Source organism: Monodon monoceros, unplaced genomic scaffold (assembly GCF_005190385.1).
Source record: "Monodon monoceros isolate NGI ecotype Baffin Bay Population unplaced genomic scaffold, NGI_Narwhal_1 Super_Scaffold_2, whole genome shotgun sequence".
Classification (NCBI taxonomy): domain Eukaryota; kingdom Metazoa; phylum Chordata; class Mammalia; order Artiodactyla; family Monodontidae; genus Monodon; species Monodon monoceros.
This window is the reverse complement of record NW_021703776.1, coordinates 90,291,066-90,305,488: the sequence shown is the minus strand read 5'-3', so window position 1 is coordinate 90,305,488 and position 14,423 is coordinate 90,291,066. Positions and strand designations below refer to the sequence as shown.

Here is a 14,423-nt window from a genome sequence, read left to right as displayed (position 1 = left end):
ACCAGATAGATTTAATTGATATTTATAGAACATTCCACCCCAAAGTGGCAGAATACACTTTCTTCTCAAGTGCACACGGAACCTTCTCCAGGGTAGATCACATCTTGGGTCACAAATCAAGCCTCAGAAAATTTAAGAAAATTGAAATCATATCAGGCATCTTTTCTGACCACAATGCTATGAGATTGGAAATCAGTTACAGGGAAAAATCTGTAAAAAACACAAATACATGGAGGCTAAACAGTGCTCTACTAAGTTACCAAGAGATCACTGGAGAAATCAAAGAGGAAATAAAAAAATACATAGAAACAAATGACAACGGAAACACAATGACCCAAAACCTATGGGATGTAGCAAAAGCAGTTCTAAGAGGGAAGTTTATAGCAATTCAGTCTCACCTCAAGGAAAAGAAAAATCTCAAACAATCCACCCCTACACGTAAAACAACTAGAGGAAGAACAAAGAAAACCCAAAGTCAGTAGAAGAAAGAAATCATAAAAATCAGAGCAGAAATAAATGAAATAGAAACAAAGAAAACAGCAGCAAAGATCAATAAAACTAAAACCTGGTTCTTTGAGAAGATACTTATCAAGAAAAAAAGGGAGAGGATGCAAATCAATAAACTTAGAAATGAAAAAGGAGAAATCACAACTGACTCTGTAGAAATACAAAGGATTATAAGAGAATACTACAAACAACCATATGCCAGTAAAATGGACAACCTCGAAGAAATGGACAAATTTTTGGAAAGATACAATTTTCCAAGACTGAACCAGGAAGAATTAGAAAATATAAACAAACCTATCACAAATAATGAAATTGAAACCGTAATTAAAAATCTTCCAACAAACAAAAGTCCAGGACCAGATGGCTTCACAGGCAAATTCTATCAAACATTTAGAGAAGAGCTAACACTGATCCTTCTCAAACTCTTCCAAAAAATTGCAGAGGGAGAAACACTCCCAAATTCATTCTATGAAGCCACAATCACCCTGATACCAAAACCAGCAAAAGATATCACACAAAAAAATTATAGACCAATATCACTGATGAAGATAGATGCAAAAATCCTGAACAAAATACTAGCAAACAGAATGCAACAACACATTAAAAGGTTCATGCACCATGATCAAGTAGGATTTATCCCAGGGATGCAAGGATTCTTCAGTATATACGTAGATCAATCAATGTGATACACCACATTAACAAATTAAGGAATTAAAACCACATGATCCTCTCAATAGATGCAGAAAAAGCTTTTGACAAAATTCAGTTCAAAATTCATTTATGATAAAAAACTCTCCAGAAAATGGGCATAGAGGGAACCTACCTCAACATAATAAAGGCCATATATGACAAACCCACAACAAGCATCATACTCAGTGGTGAAAAACTGAAAGCATTTCCACTAAGATCAGGAACAAGACAAGGATTACCACTCTTGCCACTCTTATTCAACATAGTTTTGGAAGTCCTAGCCACAGCCATCAGAGAAGAAAAAGAAATAAAAGGAATACAAATTGGAAAAGAAGAAGTAAAACTGTCACCGTTTGCCGATGACATGATACTATACATAGAGAATCCTAAAGATGCCAGCAGAAGACTACTAGAACTAATCAGTGAATTTGGTAAGGTTGCAGGATACAAAATTAATGCATAGAAATCTCTGGCATTCCTGTACATCAACAATGAAGAATCAGAAAGAGATATTAAGGAAACAATCCCATTTACCATCGCAACAACAACAAAAAAATACTTAGGAATAAACCTCCCTAAGGAGGCGAAAGACTTGTACTCATAAAACTATAAAACACTGATGAAAGAAATCAAAGATGACATAAACAGATGGAGAAATATACCATGTGCTTGCATTGGAAGAATCAATATTGTGAAAATGACTATACTACCAAAACCAATCTACAGATTCAGTTTAATCCCTATCAAACTACCAATGACATTCTTCACAGAATTAGAACAAAAAATTTTGCAATTTGTATGGAAACATAAAAGACCCCGAATAGCCAAAGCAATCTTGAGAAAGAAAAATGGAGTTGGAGAAATCAGGCTCCTTGACTTCAAACAATACCACAAAGCTACAGTAATCAAGAGAGTGTGGTACTCGCACAAAAACAGAAATATAGATCAACAGTACAGGATAGAATGCCCAGAGTTAAACCCACGCACATATGGGCACCTAATTTACGACAAGGGAGGCAAGAACATAACAGTGGAGAAAGTACAGCCTCTTCAATAAGTGGTGTTGGGAAAACTGGACAGCTACATGTAAAAGAATGAAATTAGAACATCACCTGACACCATACACAAAAATAAACTCCAAATGGATTAAAGACCTAAATGTAAGACCAGACACTATATAACTCTTAGAGGAAAACATAGGCAGAACACTCTATGACATAAGTCACAGCAAGATCCTTTTTGAACCACCTCCTAGAGCAATGGTAATAAAAACAGAAATAAACAAATGGGACCTAATGAAACTTAAAAGCTTTTGCACAGCAAAGGAAACCATAAACAAGACAAAAAGACAACCCTCAGAATGGGAGAAAATATTTGCAAATGAAACAATAGACCAAGGATTAATCTCCAAAATATACAAACAGTTCATGGAGCTCAATATCAAAATACAGACAATCCAATTAAAAAAATGGGTGGAAGACCTAAATAGACATTTCACCAAGGAAGACATACAGATGGCCAAGAGGCATGTGAAAAGATGCTCAACATCACTAATCATTAGAGAAATGCAAATCAAAACTACAATGAGGTATCACCTCACACCAGTCAGAATGGCCATCATCAAAAAATCTACAAACAATAAATGCTGGAAAGGGTGTGGTGAAAAGGGAACCCTCCTGCACTGTTGGGAATGTAAATTGATACAGCCACTATGGAGAACAGTATGGAGGTTCCTTAAAAAACTAAAAATAAAGCTACCATATGACCCAGCAACCCCACTACTGGGCATATACCCTGAGAAAACCATAATTCAAAAAGAGTCATCTACCACAGTGTTCATTGCAGCTCTATTCACAATAGCCAGGACATGGAAGCAACCTAAGTGTCCATCGACAGATGAATGGATAAAGAAGATGTGGCACATATATACAATGGAATATTACTCAGCCATAAAAAGAAACGAAATTGAGTTATTTGTAGTGAGGTGGATGGACCTAGAGTCTGTCATACAGAGTGAAGTATGTCAAAAAGAGAAAAACAAATACTCTCTGCTAACACATATATATATAGAATCAAAAAAAAATGATGCTGATGAACCTAGTTGCAGGGCAGGAATAAAGATGTAGACATAGAGAATGGACTTGAGGACACAGGGTGGGAGGGCAGAGCTGGGGCAAAGTGAGAGTGGCATGGACATATATACACTACGGAATGTAAAATAGTTAGCTAGTGGGAAGCAGCCGCATAGCACAGGGAGATCAGCTCGGTGCTTTGCGATGACCTAGAGGGATGAGATAGGGAGGATGGAAGGGAGGCTCAGGAGAGGGGATATGGGGACATATGTATGTGTATGGCTGATTCACTTTGTTGTACAACAGAAACTAACAGTATTGTGAAGCAATTATACTCTAATCCAATTCCAAGATCCATTAAAAAAACTTAAAAATAATAAAAGCAATATTCATTATGAAAAATCTGCAAGAGGCCTAAGAAACAGTTACTTTTCCTACCATTTTTTTCAATTATGGTAAAATACACAACATAAAATTTACCGTTTGAACCATTTTTAAGTGTATACCTCAGTGGTTTTAAATACGTTCGTAATATTATGCGACGATCCCACCATCCATCTCCATAGCTCATTTCATCTGAAAACCTGAAACTCTATACCCATTAAACCCAAACTCCCCATTCGCCGCTCCCCCCAACTCCAGGCAACCACGATCCTACTTTCTGTCTCTATAATTTTAACCTTTAAGGAGTGTGTTTGAACCTATAAAATCTGGACTTGATCTTTGGTGTGATCACTATATAAATATTCATGATCTCACATACCTCCTTGCTCTCCATTTGAGCTTTATTGTTGGTTAATGTCATTTCCATTATAACCACCATGAGTAGGTGCCTTTGCCATAAGCCAACTGTTTGGGACATCGCAATACATAAGTCATCTTTTGGAGGCTTCTTATCACTGTGGTCACTCCTTGATAGGAATGGAATCAATATGAGCACCGGTAATTTCTACAAATGCTTTCATTTTTCTCAAGAATTTTATACCGAAGGGGATTAAATTAATGAATTTGACAACACAAACCAAAATAATATTTTTTGTTTTATCCTCATCACTGTGCCTCAGCTTTCGTTGCACTTACATGCTTTTCCAGCAGATACACTAAATTCCCTTGGTGACTGGATGCTTTTACTCAGTGGAAAGAAATTAACTTTAGGATATAATGTTCCCCTGAAGCACACATGGCTATCCTTATAGTCTCAGGTCTCTGCTTTACATTTGCTGACAGTTTGCTTTTTCTGTGCCCAGCTTAGTTTCATGAGGTGTTCTGGATTTTCCCGTCAAATCCGACATGCACTTTTAGAGGGCCTCTCGGTCATGATTTGGAGAAGTGAAATGTAGAAGTTTTTCTAGGGCTTGACTGTCATGTTTACCAGGCTATCAGGTTGCTCTTCGCACAAGTGAAACCACAGACGTTGTGTGTGTGTGTGTGTGTGTGTGTGTGTAACGAGATTTTTCACTGAAAAAATATGGCAAAAAATCACTGAAAAGTATAATTCTTTCAAAGGAATGCTCGATCTGTATTTTGCCAACATCAGCAAAACTATTGTATGTTTTGGCGCAGATAGCTTTTTACAGAAAAGGCTCTACAGAGCACTGATACACAGACACACGGACAGACAGGACGGAAGATGACTTTGTGATCTCGTTGCTGTCCTGTGGGCCCAGTCTGTGTCCTCATCATACCTTCCTTGGGCTCTGGACTCTGAGCAAAGACGGTTGCTGTTCCCGTCGGTCCGTCTGCCAGTATGTGCTTATTATCCCTTTGAGCAGACATCATCATCCCACCTTCCCATCCGTGGGCTGCTCTGGCCTCCCTCTCTGTCCAGCTCTTTAGGGCCCTTCCTGGTTCCCCAGCAGCCCATTCACTTCCACACACGGCAGCGCAGGGATTAGCCAGTGGGGCCGACTGCACATTCATTCTTTCTGTCTGTCTTTAAGCAAGTGCTTATAGGCCCTTGTTTTCTGTTTTTTAAAAAAATATTTATTTATTTATTTAGGCTGGGCCAGGTCTTAGTTGTGGCATGTGGACTCTTAGTTGTGGCATGTGGACTTCTTAGTTGTGGCATGTGAACTCTTAGTTGCGGCATGCATGCGGGATCTTGTTCCCCAGCCAGGGATTGAACCAGGGCCCCCTGCATTGGGAGCATGGAGTCTTACCCACTGGACCACCAGGGAAGTCCCTAGGCCCTTGTTAAGTTCATGGGCTTCTTTATTGTACTGCTCTCCCTCGAGCAATTTGCCTGCAGTTACTTCTCTCCATCCCTGTCCTGGGAGGCTGAGTTGTTGGGTGGGAGATGGGCGGAGCACGTCCAATGCCAGTTTGCATCTGATCTTCCCTTCTGTTTTCACGTGGGAAGTACAGTAACGTTTGCCATGTTTTTCAGACACATGTGCTCGGACATCAGGAGTATTCGTCACCGCTGTTCCAGGTGCCAAGGACTTCAGGTCGGGAGCCCTCGGCTCCTCCTGGGAACCTCGCACACAGGGGGCTGCCGGGCGCCGGGCTGGCCTACCCTGCCAGCTCCACGGAAGACCTCCAGCCCAGCCACTCCTCAGCCTCTCTCATCAAAGCTATCCGCGAGGAGCTGCTCCGGCTCTCCCAGAAGCAGACCACCGTGCAGAACTTCCACAGCTGATCGGCCTCACCTTGCAGATTTGCCAAGTATCCGCTTCCCGTGGAAGCAAGACTAAAAGGAAATCCACTGAGCAGGTGTTTGGAAGAGGACAGGCATCTCCTGGGCTGAGGGCCCAAGTAAGGGAACAAGTTGCAATTGTAAAAGATGCCATAAGTCCCGTGACAGCCCATGATGCTTTTAATACGTTGGCAATTTTGTGACCACCTGGGTTCAGTTGCAATTTATGTACTTTTGGCCAAAAGCCAGCAGCACTTCACGAAAGACAAACCACGATTCTAAGCTAATGAAATGACTACGTTAGTCTCTTTTTTAAAGGTGAGAGATGAAAATGTGTAGATGGTGTAGGGATGAAAGGAATCTAGTATTTCCGTGGGAAGATGTGATTCAGACTGGAGTGTACAATGAACCCGCTGCTTCGTTTTCTGAGAAAAGAGGTTTGAAGACATTAACAACTTAATTTCCCTCTTTTCCTCCATAGGAACTTATTTTAATAGTGATGTTAACAACATGAATCCTAAGGCTGTCCGGGAATTCAAGAAGCTACTAGTGAGAAACCAAATGATAGATTGTAGAGCCTGATGATTCCAAACGGAGCCACCAACTGCATTCTCCTTCCACTTCTGGTGCTACAGCTCCAAGAGCCCTTCACGTCCTCTGTGAAATGCAACTTTGGCTTTCTCAGCGGAAGGATATGTGGAAGGTTTCATTTTGTTCTAGAAAGGGGAAAAAAAAAAAAAGCCTCCCAAAATGGAAAAAGCTTAATATTTATTTGGTTTTTCAAAATACATATCAAAGTTTAGATTTACATTCTTAATTGTATTTGTGGTTTGTGAATCGGACACATGCAACTGCTCATTGCATCTCATTCGAGTACATGTCTTCATCCAGGCCAGGCCTAAAGAAAGAGGCTTTCAGGAGGTCCTAATGAATCCTTGCACTTTTGAGTTGCTCCCAAATTATGTTTGAATGAGAAATCTTACATAAGCAAAAATGATCTGTCAAAATTCCTAGGACCACTGAATGGTTGGTTATCCATGGATGCATTCATGGTAATCACATTCCCTGTGTTCGAGACCTGGAAATGAAACTGAGTTCTGTTCAGCCTCTTCGTAATGAGTCAAGAAAGGAAAGAAGAGCTTTGAGACCACGAGGGAGAAAAAATGTTCCTTCTGATTTCTGATTCTATTGTCCCTGACTCCGTCTAGTGACTGTTAAAACCGTCTTTGGGCCCAACAGAGGGGTCCTCCCACTTGAGATTGACCCTTGAAGGAAACATGTCTCCCCTTCCCAAAGTGGAGTAAGGAATAGAGTAACAAGGGCTGTTCTGTTTTCTGGGACCTGAGTGAAATGAAGAAGAAAGACAGACTTAGATAACAAATTTCCATGAATCCTTTTTTAGTAGATCAACTGATATCTTTAATTAAATAACAGATACACAGGCAGAACACGGGGTTGTGACTGGTCAAAATCTGTGTATCTGTGTCAAATTTTAAGAACCCTGAAGCAGCTAAAACAGGTTCCTAAAGTGTAATCATTGGGTTTTCAGAGTCATGTTTCAGCCCTTCCTTAATTAAGCCTGTTGTATAGACCCAGAGTCTCACAATCCAGGGGAAGTTGGTTCTGGGAAATTAAAATGTAGCCATTTTTCATCTTTGCACCTCTGAAAAAGGGGGAGTGCAGGAAGACAAGTCTCTTGAGGATGCTAAATAAAGGAATGGGAACTCCTTTTTAGGCGACCCTCACAGGCTCCAAAGAACGGGGGAGAGAAGACCCCGATCTGGGCTTGATTCTTACCTCTTGGTCTTGGTTAAATACCAGACTTGCCCAGAGTGGAGATTCTCCTTGCACGTCATTCAAAAATACCAGGTTTCTTGAATGTGTAATTAAGAATTTCAGAGATCCAGGCAGCATTTTATCATGGACACCTTACGGTGAATTCAGATTGAGTGCCAGCTGATGGGGTAAATGCTGGCCCCTCTCCTCCCATTCTGCTCTTTGTCCTCAGTGTTCACACGCAGATTGTACGAACATGATTACCTCCTTAGTACATGGCAGGAACGGGCCTCTGTTTTAAATGGGGCTGCAGTAGCAGTTTTGATGCCTTTCAAACTAGCATAAGGAGATTCTACCTGTATTTTTCTTCTTAGAACCGATACACTTTTAAACCGACGTCAAGACCAAAGATGACGTGGAATAAACAACGGCTGATGTGTGGTGGGTGTGAGCAGGCCGGTGGGATCCCCGGCACTCTTGTGTTGGCCATAAAGCATACTCAGTGTGCACTCAGTTTGACCATCACGAGATTCAGAACAGACTAGCTGTCATGGGGAGCACCACTCAGTGAACGGGATCTACGTAATGAAAGGTCCTCGTGGCAGTCACGCATGGCTCTGGAGTTCCATTTATTGAAGCACCACAAAATGAAAAGTTAAATTTTACGTCTGTTCTTTTTTCCTCTTTGAAAAGTTCTAGTGGTAATAACAAGAGCTATAAATTTGAGTCAGAGTTTTAGAGACGATTGTTTGGAGAAATGATCGTTTTCAGAATCTACACAATCACTAACCGGCTGTGTCAGGTCCCTTCTCTAAGCCTCATTTTCCCCATCAGCCAAACGAGAACAGGCCTCCCCTGCCCGCCTCCCAGGAAAGTTCTCATTGAGAGAATCAGATGTGGTCACATGTGCACACGTCCCTTGAGGAGGGAGCACAAAGCACTGTGAGAATGTAGACTATCTGTGTGATTGTGGTGGGAGGGGTGATCTGATCTGCTGTGGCCTCCCAGTGAACGAGTTCCCGTGGAGGGAACCAGAGGAAAACTAGAGGCCCCGTGTGACTCCGCTTCCTCTCTCCTGCTTTGCTTTAAATTCACTTCCTTCACCGTTAACTCTCAATTATCATGCATCTTCCTGCTCCTGAGTTACTGCTGTTCCTGGCACCAAATAAGTCAGTAGGAGCCCTGCCTTCTGAGATCTTAGAATCTGAATCAGACAATACCCATGGCTATAGAAGATGGAAGAAAAGGAAAAATAACGTGGTTTAAACATCAGTAAGATTCACCGAAAGGACACAAGTGCATCAGGCACTCAGAAGGAGGAATGGAATTTGCACATAGGGAAACAGTGGGATCTGGGGGAGAACTCAATGTCAGAAGCTACTTTGAGGAAGACAGGAGCTTCCCAGGCACATGGTGAGATGGTGTGGGAAGAGCCGGATGGAGAAAGTGGGTGAAGCTGCCGTTGAAAATAACCTTGATCCTGATCCGCTCCAATATGGGGACGAAATCCCTAACTGCACGGTCGAGGGAGTTTTATAAGAGGAGGAAGTGATGCTATGAGGATACATTTGCAGGAATACAGCGAGAAAATGACCAGGCTTGGGAAGAAGGTCGGCGGAGGAAGAGACCCGTTCTGAAGGGGAGGGGAGAGTCCCAGGAACTGCTGGATGACCAATGTCAAGTGTGAAAATAGTGAGACCTCCACCGAGGTCTACTGCTTAGAGCAGATCTCAAGGGTCAGCCATTCGGCCAAATTTAATCCTTTGTGGAGCGTAGGTGGGTTATAAATAAATATATTTGACTTCTTTACAGCTGCCTACACATTTTCCTCCAGATTATACTTAATTTCAGAGCGTGTTTTCTTTTTGGTGGTACGTGTTTTGAGCAGCAGACTTAAGCTGGTTTTTTGCCAACCAGATTTTTCAGGGCCTGAGGCCTGTGATGCAGGGCACAGGTGAAGGGACACCTGGAGGCTTCGGGCTGAAACAGGTAATTCTGTGCTTTATGGGCCTCCTGTTGAACTGTGTACAGGGTCAGCGTTTACTGCGTTTGCACAGCTTAGTGCTCCAGTGACCAAACCAGTCACTTGGACACTGATTTGCATTTGCAGTACTTCAGGAGTTAATCATTAAATACACTTCTCTATCCCTTTCATACGAGATTCCTAGACATGAATGAATCTGTTGGTTGGAAGGAGAGCTGGTTAAGGTTCTGGGTGGGTGGGCAGGGGGCTCCAGTGTTAAGTACCACGCCCGCTTTCACTGTAGATGTTTTAGCCATTTCATTTCTACCTCCAGAGCAAGTCCCCAAAGCCAGTCTCCAGAGCCCACCTTTGTTCCAGGCAGGAGCGTGAAGAAGTCTACTTCTGCACCTGCATGTAGACCATTTGAACACAAACCACGTTTCTGGGGGGTTTTTTTCAAAGCACATTTTTATGGGATGGTAACTTGAACTTCATTTTTACGTTTAATCCAGCACCGTCATGGATATTCTCGTAACAGGTGAGAGGGGTTTCTCTGAGCAACTGCTGTAACACACTCATAAACTGTATTAGGCTTACACTTGTTACCTAGCGTACAAGGAGTGTGTGCATTTCAGGTTTCTTTTGATATCCTTGGTGATGTTCATTGTTTAAACTAGGACTCCTTTCTCTAATTTTATGAAAAAGACTTGAAAACCGGAACCTCACGGTACGATCCTCATTCCATGCTGTGTGTGTAACAGAACACTTGACAATTTATCTTAACATGCAGCAACATTGACATTTAGGAAAAGAACATCAGATGCCTTGGAAACATGAAACCAAGTTGGGAACCAGTGAGCAAGTGAAAGAAGGAAGGAATGTCTCCCTCTGAGGCACTCTGTCCAAATTCCTTTTCCACAGGGTAGATAATCATGCAGGCTCTTTGCTTTTCCTTCTTCCTGTAGGTTTTTCTGCTCTGGGGCCACTTCACATTTAAAGAAAGAGTGGGTAAGTAGAAGGGACAGCGAAAATTGAAGTGATTTGGGTCTCGAGGTCCCTAATTCCACGGAATCTTTCTGGGCAATTTGGAACACCATGAATAGCCCCTTCTCATGTCCAGCAGATTCCCAGCATTCATAACTTGACCCCCTAAGTGTGCAAGGTCGGAATAGTACAGGGCCAGCTTCTAGCCAGGCTCCCTGTACTGTTCCTCCTGCAGATGTGGGGAAGGAGGAGGGGGCACTAGGGGGAACAGAGGCTCCACCAATGGGCTCGGTTGCTCTAAGCAACAGAGGGTTAATTTCAGAAAAGGGGAGTAGAAACTCTCCACTTTGCCCTCCTCCGGGGCACAGTCTAGGGAGCATGGGGATCGGGCGAGGCTCGCCCTTACGGGAAAGGCTGCTTAGCCGAGCCGCTCTGAGATGCCCACTTATCTCCTCTGACGTTGTCAAGGCCCGTGTCCTTATGACTCTTCCTGCACCCTCATTCCTAGATTATGAGTATTAATGTACGAAAATATGCAGAGTAAATTGAGGGCACTCGTGGGCTCAATACTGCAGTTTGAACTTGACAATCATGGTTTGCTGGTCTCAAACGGGCCCTTAAATTTCAGTATGGGTATATGATTTAGTAATCGAACCCTCCCTTCTCCTTGCTGGTTATGTTTCTACCCTTCAATTAGCTGCACTGTTTTCTAATGTGCTGTAGAGTTTTTGAGATAATTTATGCAAGTGTTTGGTTTCCATGTTTACAATTTATACAGCTTTCCTAGCATTTTAAATGGAAATGTCAATAAATGCTATGAATTGGTGTCAAGTGAGATTTTCTGTTTATTTCCTTTGCAACATGATAATTCTCTCATTTGCAAAATGTGAAAGTTGTGTGAGATGTTTTTCTCTAATTTTCGTGTCCCTCGTGAGAACACCTAGTACTTTCATCTTCCAAAGAATTAAGTTGAAAGCAGTCTATTCAGTGTGTGGAATTTGCAGAATTGTCACTCACACTGGTTGGTGCCACTCCTTTCTACTCAACTGTTTTGCTTTACGGCTCCCCACTAATCAAATTGATGCTTCCATTAAGAGCAGATTCATTTTGGAATTAAAAGATTAGGACTACAGTCTAGAAAGATAACTGAGAAGATCGACGTTTGTATAATCTTGAAAGGTAATAGGGTAAACCTGGAGTTGTTTATGAAACTCAAGAAAATAAAAACCCCTTGAAACTGAGAAAAACAAGAGGAACTACAAAACACAGTGGAACACAACAAAGGAATGAAATGTGGAAACCTGGGTAGGATTCTAGAACAACAAAAGTTATCAGTGGAAAAAATGGTGAAATCCAAATACAGTCTATAGTATAGTTAGCAGTATTGTACAGAGGTTCATTTATTGGTTCTGCTAACTTTAATATTAGGGGAAGCTATGTAAAAGGTATACAGAAACACTCTATTTTTGCAATTTTTCTCTAAATCTAAAATTAATTGAAAATTTAAAAACTAGTCTGGTACAGATAAAGCCCATAGGCCCCTGCAGAGGCTAATAAGAGCCTGCTGTGGGCATCCATGACCCAGAACTTGCCTTGCTTCTCAAGGCAGTCAGCTCCTGCTGAAGTGGAAACCACAGTTAGCAGTTGCAAGTCTTGGCAGAAAATAAGCCTTCATGAAGGAAAGTTCACAGGATCAACCCAAAGGAGAATTTGAAGCTAAAAATTAGAGAAAGACCACTATGAAGAAACGAATGTGTGTTTTGGCCGTTTACAGAGGTTAAAAAAAAAAAACAAACAAAAAAAACAGAAGGACAGGATAACAGGAAAGTTTAAGCACATTTGAGAAAACCAAAAATTAATCCTTGAAAGAAAAATAAAGGGATTTAAGAACATACATATATTCACACAGTGGTGTCAGATACTCCAATATTTTAGACATAGCTGAAGAAATATAATAGTTTTAGTATATCTTTATATTATGTTTTAATAAGTATACTTCAGATTAAAACCAAAAACACTGTGGGCTACTTGGTACACCTCGTTCCCCTAAGAGATTTTACATGCTCGAAATGTAAAAAGGTTCAAAATGGTGGAAGGACAAGGAGTTAGGAGAAGCAGCTAAGGCTTAGGAGGAAGGTCAGGCTGGTCCCACACCCAGAGCCTGACCACTGGGTTGACGTGAATGTTAACTTAAACCACAGTTGGCATTTCTTGTCCCTCTTTCTCTTCCACATTGCACCTGCCAAGCACGGTTTAAGGAAAAAGCAAACAAGGAACAATAACAAGAGAGATCCTTTGGTCCAGTGCCTGGGTTAGATAATTAATGAAATGTTTTTATTGTTGTTGGACCGTGCACTATTTATGCAGTAACTTTCTTCCTCTAAAGATCTCCGACACCTTCCTTGCTACACCCACCTGGGGGAATAATTAGAGGTGGTGTGTGTTTGATCTCTCTGGTGTTGGGAGACTGCAAAAATTGTAGTCACAATTCTAGGTAACCCATAGTCATGTAGTTAAACTACTATGTGTCATATCTGTGCCAAAGGATAGCATTACAGAAGCATGAAACAACATATCTGGAAAGCTCCTATTGTAGAGTTGTTTTAGAGTGACTGGTTCCTAGGTGGTTACATCAGTACCCTGAAACTACGCATTAGTGTAAGTATTTAGACTTTGATTCTGTGATGTGATGATACGCCTCAAGTCAGTGGTGTCTTTCATTCAGCATTTTACAATTCTGAGATTGTTCTAAAGAAAACAGTACAAAGGAACCGGTATGTGTTTAGAATGCTGTTTTACATTTCCCTGCTACTGTTCTTTCTGGATTCCTTGCAAGACAAGTTTAGGAGTAAAGTTCTTGAAAAAAGATGTAATTAACCAAATTTAAATAAGAACATCATATTTTTGGGTTGGCCAAAAAGTGCCTTCGGTTTTTAAGTAAAAATAAAACACATTTTTCATTTTCACCAAGAACTTTATTGAACAATGTATTCACCCTTTTGTTCCACTACCTTCTGCCATTTTCCAAGCAACTACATAATTCCGTCTTCCCAAAACTTTTTATCTTTTTGAGCAGAGAACTGTTCCAGGTGCCTTTACAGTCTTCCAGGGAATTGAAATATTTTCCATTAAGAGAATTTTGTAAAGACCTAAATAAATGGAAATCCGAAGGTGAAAAGTCTGGTGAATACGGCAGATGAATCAGAACTTCCCAGCCAAGCTGTAACAGTTTTTGCCTGGTCATCAAAGAAACGTGCAGTCTTGTGTTATTCTGATGGAAGATTATGCGTTTTCTGTTGACTAATTCTGGACGCTTTTCGTCGAGTGCCGCTTTCAGTTGGTCTGACTGGGAGTAGTGCTTGTTGGAATTAATCATTTGGTTTTCTGGAAGAAGCGCGTAATAGAGGACTCCGTTCCAATCCCACCGTATACACAATATCACTTTCTTTGGATGAAGACCGGCCTTTGGTGTGGTTGGTGGTAGTTCATTTCACTTGCCCCACAATCACTTCCATTCCACGTTGTTGTACAGTATCCACTTTTTGTCGTCCGTCACAATTTATTTTAAAAATGGAACGTTTTCATCACATTTAAGGAGAATCACATGTGGAAATACAGTCAAGAAGGTATTTTTCGCTTAACTTATGTGGAACCCAAACATCAAAGCGATGAACATAACCAAGCTGGTGCAAAAGATTTTCAGTGCTTGATTTGGATATTCTGAGTCTGTCGGCTGTCTCCCGCGTGGTATAACGTTGATTGTTCTCAGTTAATGTCTTGATTTGATGGCTCTCAA

The 14,423-nt window shown here is 41.3% G+C and overlaps 1 protein-coding gene across 1 annotated transcript in view; it reads left to right on the top strand.

Moving 5' to 3' along the window:
* KIAA1549 (KIAA1549 ortholog) overlaps nucleotides 1-6,687 on the top strand; it is an 87,456-nt gene extending 80,769 nt beyond the window's left edge. The window contains exon 20 of the mRNA XM_029233072.1: nucleotides 5,656-6,687. Within this exon, the coding sequence (XP_029088905.1) occupies nucleotides 5,656-5,907 (252 nt within the window). The 3' untranslated portion in view covers nucleotides 5,908-6,687. The remainder of the gene's footprint in view (nucleotides 1-5,655) is intronic.
* The last annotated feature ends 7,736 nt before the right edge of the window (nucleotides 6,688-14,423 follow it).